Below are 12973 nucleotides of genomic sequence, written 5' to 3'. Positions count from 1 at the left end.
AGATTTCAAAAGAGGGCTATTGGGAGACAGGGATGGGGGGTCCCAGGTGGAGCCAGGGGCAGTTGCTCCCTAGTCCCCCTGTTACAAATCCTGGTGAAGGATTTGTGTGGATACCTCGCCCTTGCCACCCCTCACCCTGACCCAGGACATTGCTGCTTTATTTCTGTCCCCTGCCCCTGAGAACATTCGAATTTATGACCCCTGATCAAGTCCATTCTACTTGTTCTACAAACGAGAAAACATAAAGCTCACCATAGGAAAGTCACTTGCTGAAATCTTCTCTTTTATACCCAACCAAGTGCTTCTGAACCTCTATTTCTAGTGCAGAATCTTGAGTCAGGGAAACAGTCTTGTCTGGAAATTCCCTCCACCAGCTAAATAACCTTTGACCTTAGAACTGGTTGATCTTCAAGACTCCTTCGCCTTCATGCACTAGTCACTATGCGTTATCATGGTCAAATAGCAACCTGCAGAGTCCTCAACATGCCAGGCCTAGAGCTCTGTGCACACTCGAGATATTCCCATGATGATTCTGAGGAGGCACATTATTTACACAATTTTACAAATGAGGAAGGTAAGGCTCGGCGCAAGGGCACACAGATGGGGCCTGGACTGTACTTGAGCTCAGGCCTCTCTGATACCAAACCTACATATCTGGAGTATGTCTGGCTGCCTTGCAAATGTCTACCATCTCTTTCAATGAGACACAAAATCAGAACTCATTTGGCCCCGAACAAAATTAAATGCCAGGGTTACCAGTGAAACAGCAGAAAAAGGCTCTGCCTGTCTACCTGGGATTGTCATATGGTTTCTGTGTATTTGTAGCTGCTCCTGCTACACTAGACGTTCCCTCAAGGAAAGCGCTTTGCCTTATGTGTTTTGGCCTCTCCCATGTGTATAGTCACTTAATACTGCTTGGAGGTATTGCTCAGCAGCTTCTGATTTTAGTTTCTGGTCAAATTTTACTAAAATAGGCCTCTTGGGAGGATGCATTTCATATCACTCTATGGGTCCTTAGAAAGGTCCTTTCTTCTCTGGTGATCACTTATGCCCTCTCGTACTTTGATCTACCCTTGGGAAAGTATATCTCAAAGTACACAAAATCACAGGTTTGGTTTTTGCAAATAAAACAAGTTGTGTTCATAGCAGTAAGAGGTAAGCCTGGCCAACATGGCAAAACCCCGTCTCTACTAAAAATACCAAAATAACTGGGCGTGGTGGTGCACATCTGTAGTCCCAGCTACTCAAGAGACTGAGGCAGGAGAATCGCTTGAACCTGGGAGGCACCTGACCTCAGGTGATGCACCCACCTTGGCTTTTAGTTTAGTTTAACTTTGAAGCAAGGATGATAATAGTCCCTCCCTAAAACTGGTCCTCTCCCTGTTGGGGGATGAAAACCACCTTTGTAAGACTAATGAAAGGCCACAAGATTAGAATTTTGGGAGAGTCCTGAATTCTGAGAAGATGTAGGCATCATTAAAGGACAACCAGCCACTGTCCCCCAGCTTACCTTTCTACAATTCCCTTACTGTTCAGGGAACACAAGTTGTGTCCACTGCTTTCTAATTTTTCCAAAGTAAATTAGGCAACAAATTCAACTCTAAGTGGTAAAAAAAAAAAAAAAAAAAAAAAAAAGAAAGAACATATTTGCAAAGTACTTGAGTATCAAAGGAAGTAGTTGTTTTAGAAGTAGCATCAGTTAATGAGTAGTAATAATACTTACAACCCATATGATGATCAACCTTCTGGATAAATAGGGGTCAATATTCCAGTGAGTGAATGGAAGAAACGTGATGTAGAACACTTCTTGGCCCAAAGCAGCTGAAAATTGGAATAGGTAATAGTAGAAATAATTCTTCACGACGTACTTCTGTACATAAGCCTACAAGACAAAAGTTAGAAGACTCTGTGAGTTCATGCAGTATGTCAAGTTTTAAATATCTCTGTCTAAAACTCACAGGTCTCAATTGCCAAGACGCTGTCTCCTCTCCCATTATGTTATTAAGGTATCATTACTGTGGTTGAACACTTTTCAACCTCAATTTATTCAAACACGGAGGCTGTGAATTTTTTGTAAAATTAAATAAGTAATATCCAAGACAGAAGTACCAGGAGAAGACACACAAATAAAAGCCAAAAACTTTTTTCTTGTATATGCAGAGAGCTAGAAACCCGGAGAAAGTCAATTCTGTTAGGACATTATATGGGTCTCTGCAATAGGCAGAGTAATGATTTCCTCAAAGATTTCTATGTCCTAAATCCTAGAACTGAATATATTACCTTACAGGGCAAAAGAGACTTGAAATATGCAATTAATGATCTATTTTAAAATTTGTATTGATATATAATAATTGTACACATTTATGAGGCACATGTAATATTTTTATACATACGTATAACACATAATCATCAGTCAGGGTACTTCAGATGTCTGTCACCTCAAACATTTATCATTTCTTAGTGCTGGGAACATTTCAGATGTTTTCTAGCTATTTTGATATTCTTTTTTTTTTTTTTGAGACAGTTTTGCTCTTGTTGCCCAGTCTGGAGTGCAATGGCACGATCTTGGCTCACTGCAACCTCCGCCTCCTGGGTTCAAGTGATTCTCCTGCCTCAGCCTCCCAAGTAGCTGGGATTACAGGCATGCACCACCACATCCAGCTAATTTTGTATTTTTAGTAGAGATGGGGTTTCTCCATGTTGGTCAGGCTGGTCTCAAACTCACGACCTCAGGTGATCCGCCCACCTCGGCCTCCCCAAGTGCTGGGATTACAGGCATGAGCCACCGCGCCCGGCCTGACAATAACATATTCTTAACTGTAGTCACCCTATTGTGCTATCCAACACTATAACATTTCTTCTAAATGTATATTTGTATGCACTAAACAACCTCTCTTCATCCCCTCTCCTTCCCAGCCTCAAATTAATAATCTTGAGATGGGGAGATTATTCTGGATTTTCTGGGTGGGCTCAACCTAATCACAAGAATTTTTTTTAGAAATGGAAGGAGGAGGCAGAATGGTCAGAGTCAGAGAACGATTTGAAGATGCTAAGCTGCTGGCTTTGATGATGGAGAGAGTGGCCCTGAGTCAAGGAACTGGATAGCAGCCTCTAGGAGCTGGAAGAAAGCAAGGAGTCAGATTCTTCCCTCCAGGCTCCAGAAGAAATACCACCTAGCTGACACCTTCATTTTGGCTAAATAAGATCCACTTTGAACTTCTGACCTATAAGAAAATAAATCTGAAACTGCTTTTGCAAAGATTATGAAAGAGAAGAAGTCTAGCCTGGCTGACGCTATCTTGCTTCTAGCCTCACAGGCTGGCTGTATTCACTCGCTCCTGGGCGTAGGCCAGGCTACCCATGGGAGGAATTTAGTTTAGTTTAACTTTGTTTATTTTTTATTTTTTGTTTGTTTTTTTTTTTTTGAGGCAGAGTCTCGCTCTGTCACCCAGGCTGGAGTGCAATGGCACTATCTTGGCTCACTGCAACCTCTGCCTCCCAGGTTCAAGTGATTCTCCTGCCTCAGCCTCCCCAGTAACTGAGACTACAGAAGTGTACCACCACGCCTGGCTTATTTTTGTATTTTTAGAGAGATGGGGTTTCGCCAAGTTGGCCAGATTTATGTCCAACTCCTGACTTCAGGTAATCTGCCTGCCTTGGCCTTTAGTTTAGTTTAACTTTGAAGCAAGGATGGTAATAGTCCCTCCCTAAAACTGGTCTGCTCCCTGTTGGGGGATGAAAACCACCTCTGTAAGACTAATGAAAGGCCACAAGATTAGAATTTTGGGAGAGGCCTGAATTCTACTAAGATGTAGGCATAAAGGACAACCAGCTACTGTCCCCCAGCTTACGTTTCTACAATTCACTTACTGACCAGGCGTGTGACTTCCCCAATTGCTCCTATATCTATATCATCATCATCGTCATATAACATCAGTTCTGCAGAACCTAAGATTTGTCTATTGAAATGTTTTCCAGACTTTTGCATTCTGGTGACCAACTGACTCCACCTGGACCCATGACTCATGACTCCACTGGTCCTGCGGCCCCCACCCAGAGGCTGATTAGAGTAATAAACTCTCGTCTTCCACTTGGCTAGCGGGCCCTGCATTAATTTAACTCTTTCTCAACTGCAATACAACTGCCTCAGTGAATTGGTTTTATTTATGCAGCAGGAAGAACCCATTGGGAGATTACAAATTTGCATTTTAAGCCGCTAAATTTGTGGTACTTTGTTACAGCAGCAATGGATAACTAATACAAAGATGTTAGAAAAATCACTTGCCTCCGAACCTTACAAATTCACCTTTTAAATGGGACTAATTAAGTTAACCCATCACAATGATGGTGTGAGAAACGCTTAGCAGAAAGTACACACAAGACCTGTTAAAATGCATTCTCATTTTTTATTATCCTTTTCTTCCTACTTATCCTGGTAGTGGGCAGAAAAGAAAGACTTAGGGAATTAAAACAGAAAATCAGCAATCTAGTAAAAAATATGGTAAACACCTTTATATTATGGATGTTAACAACTCACAAAACAAAAACATGGTCACCCTGTTACATGAAACTAAAAAGGATAATTTTAATGCTACTTAAGGTAGTCATAAACTTTATAAAAATAAAATCAAAGTAAAATGCCAACACTAAAACAGGAGAGAAAAAGAGGCAACACTGTTACAGGGAGATTTTTCTCAAGACTCTTGGAGATCTGGATTTTTGTTTTGTTTTGCTCTACACAAAGTCTGAGGTTCTTGAATCCCAGGGGATTTCAGAGAACAAGTTATATTTGTTTATGTATTTATCCTGTAAATATTCATTCTGTGCCTATGATGCCCATTCTGTGCTAAGTGCTAAGCATATTTGGAAGAGCCAGGTGCCATGTCTGCTTCAAGAAAGTCTTATGGGAGACGGGGGAAGAGCACAATTTGGGGGAATAAATTTTTAAAGGATCATTGTTGTATTTAAGGCCTAAAAAAGGGCTGAGAGTACTTTTTACTTGAGAAATAAAAAAAATGACCTTGGAAACTGCAAGAACGTAACTGTACTTGACACTATTGGCTATCAAGTATGCATTCCTCTCTTTTACTTCCCTAAAAGGTTCCCAGTTTTGTTCCAGCAGCTCTACCTTTCCAACATAGCCCTGAGGGAAAGTTGACACTGCTCTCTGGGAATCCATCTAGATTCATCCAAAGGAGTCATGATAAGCATAAGAATTCAGTCTCAAGCCGAGCAGTGCACAGGACTACCGGGAGACAGTTACTGGTCAGGGGTAAGTACATGTAATCTAAAAAGGGGTCTCCCATCAGGGATAAACTTTACTTCCAAGTGAATTCGATTGAAAGAAAATGGCAATACATTCATCCTAAACAGGAATGACAATAATGCACAAATGAATTAGATAAGGAAGTGTATAGTTTCACCTCTCTGCTAAGATATCATGGTTGCATTTGCAAAACAAGGACAAGGGTCTGAGACAAGTAAGTGACAAATGCCTTTCTAGAGCGGAATCATGAACTGCCTGAGGTAAGGACTAATCTCTGCAGGTTCTGTTTACACATATACAATCCAATAGGCCTGACCTTGAGGCACACCCTATAAAGACCTCCTTTTTACATAAAGGTTAGTTATTTTAGCCCACCAGCTACCAGATACACCTGGTAATCTTTCCAGCCTTGAAGCTTTACAGGGATAAATTTTGCCGAACTCTAACAAAACCCTCGCTGGTATCATTTCATGATACCCAAGTGTTATATGACATTATAAGTACTCAGCAACCATCATTTCCCTACTCTAGAGATCGACCTGAGACCACGTTCAATATCTTAATCCTAGTAAACAATTGAAAAGACCACCAAAAGTGACAGCAAACTGCTTTAGTGCTGCATATCTCTAATATCTTTAGACAGGCTTTATTATAATCTCTCAGGAATTTGTTTTTTGAGGGAAAAGCTAACTGTTCTCCAACTCTTCTCAGGAACAGAATAACCAAAGGTGAAGTTTAAAATATCAGCATATATAGATGACACCCCAAGGATTTCTTAGATAACTTCTCTGTATATATGATTAAATAGCTTGAGAACCAATACTTCCCTTTAAATTCTTGGGGGCTTAGACGTACCTAAATAAAACAACATGTACTTGTCTTTTTTATTTTATTTTTTAATTTTGCTTTAAATTCTAGGATACATGTGCAGATCGTGCAGGTTTGTTACATAGGTATGCATGTGCCATGTTGGTTTGCTGCACCTATCAACCCATCATCTAGGTTTTAAGCCCCACATGCATTAGGTATTTGCCCTGATACTCTCCCTCTCCTTGTCCCCCACTCCCCGACAGGCCCTGGTGTGTGATGTTCCCCTCCCTGTGTCCCTGTGTTCTCATTGTTCAACTCCCACTTATGAGTGAGAACATGTGGTGTTTGGTTTTCTGTTCCTGTGTTAGTTTGCTGAGAATGATGGCTTCCAGCTTTATCCATGTCCCTGCAAAGGACATGAACTCATTCTTTTTTATGGCTGCATAGTATTCCATGGTGTGTATGTATCACATTTTCTTTCTCCAGTCTATCATTGATGGGCATTTGGGTTTGTTCCAAGTCTTTGCTATTGTAAATAATGCTGCACTAAAACATAAAACAACACGTATTTGCCTTTTTAGAAGAAGGATGAGTTTCCTTTGTAGTAAATCTCAGTGTGTGTGACTTCAATACATCTTTGGAAATAGTAGGAATTTCAGTTCCAGTGTGTGTGTTGTTCCTACTGGGAACAATTAGAAAAGGAAGAAATAGTGGTTAGAAATGGTAGGTAAAATAGAATGGCAGAGAAGAGAGGAGCAAAAGCTGAGAGCAATGAAACCAAGTTCCAGAATTCTACCTCTACATTTCTGACTAGCCAGCAAAAGAGCTGATGGCCCAGGCTTTGATGGCAGGCTTTGAGGAGAGCCACTCTTAGAAATAAAATGCTTCAGTCAGGCACGGCGGCTCACGCCTGTAATCCCAGCACTTTGGGAGGCTGAGGCAGGTGGATCATGAGGTCAGGAGTTCAAGACCAGCCTGGCCAAGATGGTGAAACCCTGTCTCTACTAAAAATACAACAAATTAGCTGGAAGTGGTGGCACGTGTCTGTAATCCCAGCTACTCCGGAGGCTGAGGCAGAGAATTGCTTAAACCTGGAGGGGCAGAGGTTGCAGTGAGCCGAGATCATACCACTGCACTCCAGCCTGGGCAACAGAGCGAGACTCCATCTCAAAAAAAAAAGAGAAATAAAATGTTTCTTAGCAGGCATCTCATCTGTCACACAGCAAATGAAGAAGTGTCTGACAAACAAGAAATGATAAAATGAAGATTACCCACATACCCATTATTACTAGCCGCAAAATGTCACTGATGTTCCTCATAAGAGGCTCTTATTTATTGGTTTATTTTTCTGAAAGTTTTTTTAAAAAAAGGGTTTTCCTAGGGCTCCTTATTATCTCAGGCTCCCAACCCCATATTCCCTTTTAGGTCATAAGTTCTTTAAATGCACATTTTCCTAAAATGGGATTTTTTCAGCCATTTAACCTTGTGGTTGCAGAAAAGCTACTCTATCTTGCTGATATTGGAGTATTAAGTGTTGTTTGCAAGGCTGCCTTCAATGTTTAAATAAACCAGGGAAGAAGGGGAGGCATGCAGATTGACTGCATAGTGGAAGAAAAAGAACACTTACTGACTAAACTCTGCCAATGAACACCTGAACAGCTCTTTGCTTTCCAAACACATACAAAGGAGTCCTAAATGCAAAGGAAATATACCCAGGTCAGCGCCACTGGACATAATAAGGGCTGATCCACACAGCAGAGGAGCGAATGCCCAGCAGACTTGGCGGCCAGCCCAGCTTTTGAGCTTTCAAAGGAGGAATACAAGAAATAGCTTTCAGTCAAAACAACATGTGACCTTGGGGAAGTCAATTTGCCTTTCCCAGCCTCAACAGCCTCAACTGCAAAGAATGCGACGAATGGAGAAGGATTAGCTCAGTTGCTTTTTAATGTATAATTTTTTTTTTTTTAACAAGGAAGGAAAGCCTCATTAAATAAAATGTTACCCTAGGGCCTACTATATAAAATGATGTAAGATTGAAAGTACTCATTGAAAGTACTGTACTAATTGGCTGAAAATGAAGAAGGGTCCACCAAACCTCTATCTCAGGCCAGCTGCACCCCACCATGCCACAACCGCCCCACGCCCCAATCCTTCTCTGGAGGGAGCATCCTCTCAGAGCAGAGTAGTTCAGTAATCAGTTTGAAAATCACAGACCTCAACCTCTTCCAGATACCAAATATCACCTCCCTGTAATTAACTTTTGGTCTCGAGTACACAGGCTATAGCTATTCTGACCTTGAGGTCTTTAAAGAATTTGATAAACTGTAGACCAATGTCATTGCAAGGTCATATTACTTCCTCCTTTTTTTTTTTTTTTTTTTTTTCAGATTAGAGCTTTAAATTTACATTTGCTTCCAAAGGTCAAGTCCAAGATACTCCACCACTTCAACAGAGCCAGGAGTTCACATCGTGGGGGATGGTAATCTGCAACTCTAAGCCATCCAGTTTAATTGGAAGCAGCAGAAAGAGCTTGTTCTCTGGGTCTGAGAGAGATAAAATCTACACAGGGTACAACTCAGTCTTATTTTAAGATAATGTTAAGATTCAAAGCTCTTTTATAAAACACACCAAGAAGCAGCCTTCCCTCCACAGTGGCTTTGCTTTTGGAGTTTTGCAGACTGACTAGAAGGAAGCAAATGAAATAAATATGGAGTGAGTTGACCTGGCCAGCAGGGAAGAGGGAAGGCCTAGGGGTGAGGGAAATGGATGCTGGAGGCAAAGTGTCTCAGATTGAACTCAGGCTACCTACGCTTCCTACCTGGATGATTTCACATAAATGACTTGATCTCCCTGAGCTTCAGCTTCCTCACCTGCAAATGGGAATAATAACAGTACATAGCACACAGAGACCTTGGGAGGATGAAACAAGATCGTGTTGATGGTGTGTGCAGGGTACTCAGATCAGAGCAGGCAAAGAAATGTCTCAATAGGACATGGCTGTTGATGATGATGATGATGGTGGGGGTGGTAGCAGTGAGGATTCTAGAAAGCACTTCTCCATTGTAATATGCATCCGAATGACCTTGGCATCTTGTTAATGAGCAGATTTTGATGCAGTTGACCTGGGACAGGGGTGAGACGTCTCAGGAGCGCAGGTGATGTTGATGTTGCCATGTTGCTGGCCCATGGACCTCACTGTGAGTAGCTTTAGGATCAAGAACACCCCAGTGAAGGGTCTTTCAACACAAAAGTAAGGCTCTCAGATTTAATCCTCAGTATTAGAGGTTGTCTCAACTGGCATTAAGAGAGTAACGTGATCCAGGTGATAGATTAAAATGCCAGTGACAAACCAGAGGGGAACAGTGAGGAGATTCCATGGAGGATCCTGCAACGCAGGAACTGAGCCCAGACAAGCACCTCAACCCTAGAAAGTACCAAAGGGAAGGCACAGGTAAGACATGCCTCCCTGAGACAGCAGCCTGATCAAATGACTAACTGACTGATGAAGCCAAAAGAAATACGCTACCGCACTTCTTGCCTTGATTTGAGAGAGGTTTACATAAATGCTGGAATGACAAATTTGAAATCAGTTAAGAAGGAGTAATGAAGTTTGAAAGCCTTTCCTAACTTCTCAGAGCATCACAGTACCAAAAAAAAAAAACCCAAACCATGTTTCCCTAAGGGCTTTCGCACTACTGTCAGAATCCTGGCTTAGAAACAGGTTTCTCAGGCCTTTGCAGGGAACAACTGTCGTTATGTTTTCTGAAAGTAAAAATTAAGGCTGGGCACAGTGGCTCACACCTGTAATCCCAGCACTTTGGGAGGCTGAGGCGGGTGGATCACGAGGTCAGGAGATCGAGACCATCCTGGCTAACACGAGGAAACCCCATCTCCACTAAAAATACAAAAAATTAGCCCGGTGTGGTGGCAGGCACCAGTAGTCCCAGCTACTCGGGAGGCTGAGGCAGGAGAATGGTGTGAACCAGGGAGGCGGAGCTTGCGGTGAGCTGAGATCGCACCACTGCACTCCAGCCTGGGGGACAGAGCAAGACTCCATCTCAAAAAAAAAAAAAAAAAAAAAAAAAAAGAAGAAAGAAAATAAAAACTAAAAGGGGAGAAGCTCATTAAAATCAATGGTTTCTGGAAATTCCAAACTTTTTTTTTTTTTTTTAAACCAAACCTGGCTAGGAAATTGTCATTTTTAGCTACATCTGGAATAATCTACATTTGACCTAAATAGGCCTGCACACTCGTTCTCATCAGCTTCTGAGGGTTGTCACATATCACATGCTTGTCCGAGATCATTCTCAAGGTAGGCCTGAACATCTTGGGGTGCGTGGGATTGTGGAAGGTGACAGGAATCAGTCTATGGTCTGTGGATTGATAGCCACTTATGAAGACCAGCGCCTTCTCCAAAAAATTCCTTCCAAGGTTAGAGTGATGTCCCCGAAGGGAGATTAAGGACTAGAACTCTACATTGTCTTGTTTGCTGAATTTTTTTGTTTGTTTGTTTTTGAGACGGATTCTTGCTGTGATGCCCAGGCTTGAGTGCAATGGTGTGATCTTAGCTCACTGCAACTTCTGCTTCCCAGGTTCAAGCGATTCTCCTGCCTTAGCCTCCCGAGTAGCTGTAACTACAAGCATGCACCACCACGCCTGGATAAGTTTTTGTATTTTTAGTAGAGACAGGGTTTCACCATATTGGCCAGGCTGGTCTCAAACTCCTGACCTCAAGTGATCCTCCCGCCTCGGCCTCCCAAAGTGATGGGATTACAGGGGTGATACACCACTCCTAGCCTTTGTTAGCTGATTCTTATACTCAGTGTACATTCAGCCAGAATTTCAAATCTGTAGCCTAGAGACAAGGAAAGACAAATCTTAAGAAATTTGGTGTTTCTTCTAATAGAACCTATCCCTTAAGGTTTTGATTCCACTACCCCTTTCTGAAAGACTGGGCTTTGGCAGCATGCCATCACATACCACAGAGATGGAATCACGAAAAATAAACACTCCCTCCAAGCTAGTAGAAGACACCAACTAGCATGTTAACACACCAGGTACAAACTAAGCAATGCCCAACATTTCAAAAAAATTGAAGGCCAGGTGCAGTGGCTCACACCTGTAATCCCAGCACTTCGGAAGGCTGAGGCAGGCAGATCATGAGGTCAGGAGATCGAGACCATCCTGGCCAACACGGTGAAACCCTGTCTCTACTAAAAATACAAAACATTAGCCAGGTGTGGTGGCACGCACCTGTAGTCCCCGTTACTTGGGACTGCCTCAGTGAATTGGTTTTATTTGTGCAGCAGGAAGAACCCAATGGGAGATTACAAATTTGCATTTTAAGCCACTAAGTTTGTGGTAATTTGTTACAGCAGCAATGGATAACTAATACAAAGATGTTAGAAAAATTACTTGCCTCCGAACTTTATAAATTGAGGCAAGAGAATCGCTTCAACCCAGGAGGTGGAGGTTGCAGTGAGCCGAGATTGCGCCACTGCACCCCAGCCTGGGTGACAGAGAGAGACTCTGCCTAAAAAAAAAAAAAAAAAAAAAAAAAAAAAAGTTGAAAACAGCAGTTTTTCCAAACAGGGGCCATGTCTACATAGAATATTCATTCACTGTGTATGCTTCAGTGATGTAAGGTTGACAATAAACAAGACTATTTTTAAAATACTATTTTTAAGTAGAGACACAGTCTCACTATGTTGCTCAGGCTGATCTTGAACTCCTGGCTTCAAGCAATCCTCCTCCTTTGGCCTCCCAAGGTGCTGGAATTTCAGGCATGAGCCACCACACCCAGCTAGCAAGACTACTTCATTTAGCAATAAGTGCTATGATGAAATTAAAGCAGGATAATGGGCTACAAAGTGATCTATGTGCGTCTGGGGATGCTCGCCACAGAGGAGTCATTTGAGCTGAGCCCTGGATAAGGAGAGGCATAGCTTCTTTGAGGGTCTGCGGGTCAGAGAGAGAATACTTAGTGAAAGGCCCCGAGCAGGAGGCAGCTCTGCTTGTTGGGACATGTGTGAAAGAGACAGAGAGGAGATGACGTCAAGAGCAGACGTGAAACCCAGCCCACACTTGGGACTGAGGCTGGAAGGAGCAGAAAGCCACGGGAGAGTTTTAAATGGGAGCACAACTGGATTTACACTGGCGAGACTAGAACACATTTTGGCTCTGAAACAGTGGGATGAAGCCCTGCTTTAATTCTTTTGTTTTTCGATTTCTTAAACTTGGTGAGAAAATATCATTAATTCCCAGTTCTGAACTGAAATGCCACTGGGGTGAATCATTTCTACCATGAGGGAGACCTGTGATGTCCTGAATTCACAAATCTATTTACTAACCTGGCCCGGTCACTTTTAATTACTCTCATTTTTTTTTAAGAGAATCAAGACTTTCCAACCTATAAAGAAAATTAAATGATAATTACTCAGGAAGCCTAAGAAAGACTGACAGTGTCCCTTGAAGGAGAAAACAGAAGGAACAAAAATGCATGAGGACTTCTTTCATCTTCAAGGCCAGATAGAATTACAAGTTGGGTGATCTAGCCAATGTGTAAGCAGCGCTCAGGTGATTAAAATTTCAGGATGGCGAGACTGAAAGTCAATAAAATGTAAGGACGACTTCTTGGAGTCAGAGAGCTTGAGAGGGAACTGCACACTCATCACTGTCACCCGCTTAGTGGGCGTTTGTTGGGATCCCTCTGCTGCGTCCAAGGATAAGAGGGAGGGTTGAGGGGACTGAGCCCAATGTGGCTTTCATTTTACAGTGGAATTTCAGTTGTAGTCTTTTACACAATTTGAACTGTTTTCCTCTTGACAATCTATCATATTTCAGCTCATCCTCTGAACATCTAATATCTTTTCTTCCTTTTCCTCAAGGTGGACCAGG

At 42.2% G+C, this 12973-nt stretch overlaps 1 protein-coding gene across 1 annotated transcript in view; it reads right to left on the bottom strand.

Annotated features, from left to right (window-relative positions):
- Positions 1–12973, bottom strand: part of SGPP2 (sphingosine-1-phosphate phosphatase 2) — a 135619-nt gene that overhangs the window by 81753 nt on the left and 40893 nt on the right. The window contains exon 2 of the mRNA XM_003272420.3: positions 1724–1882. Coding sequence (XP_003272468.2) covers positions 1724–1882 — 159 coding nt within the window. The remainder of the gene's footprint in view (positions 1–1723; positions 1883–12973) is intronic.

Source organism: Nomascus leucogenys, chromosome 22a (genome assembly GCF_006542625.1).
Source record: "Nomascus leucogenys isolate Asia chromosome 22a, Asia_NLE_v1, whole genome shotgun sequence".
NCBI classification, from domain to species: Eukaryota; Metazoa; Chordata; class Mammalia; order Primates; family Hylobatidae; genus Nomascus; species Nomascus leucogenys.
The sequence above is the reverse complement of the archived record's forward strand: the minus strand, read 5'-3'. Positions and strand labels throughout refer to the sequence as shown.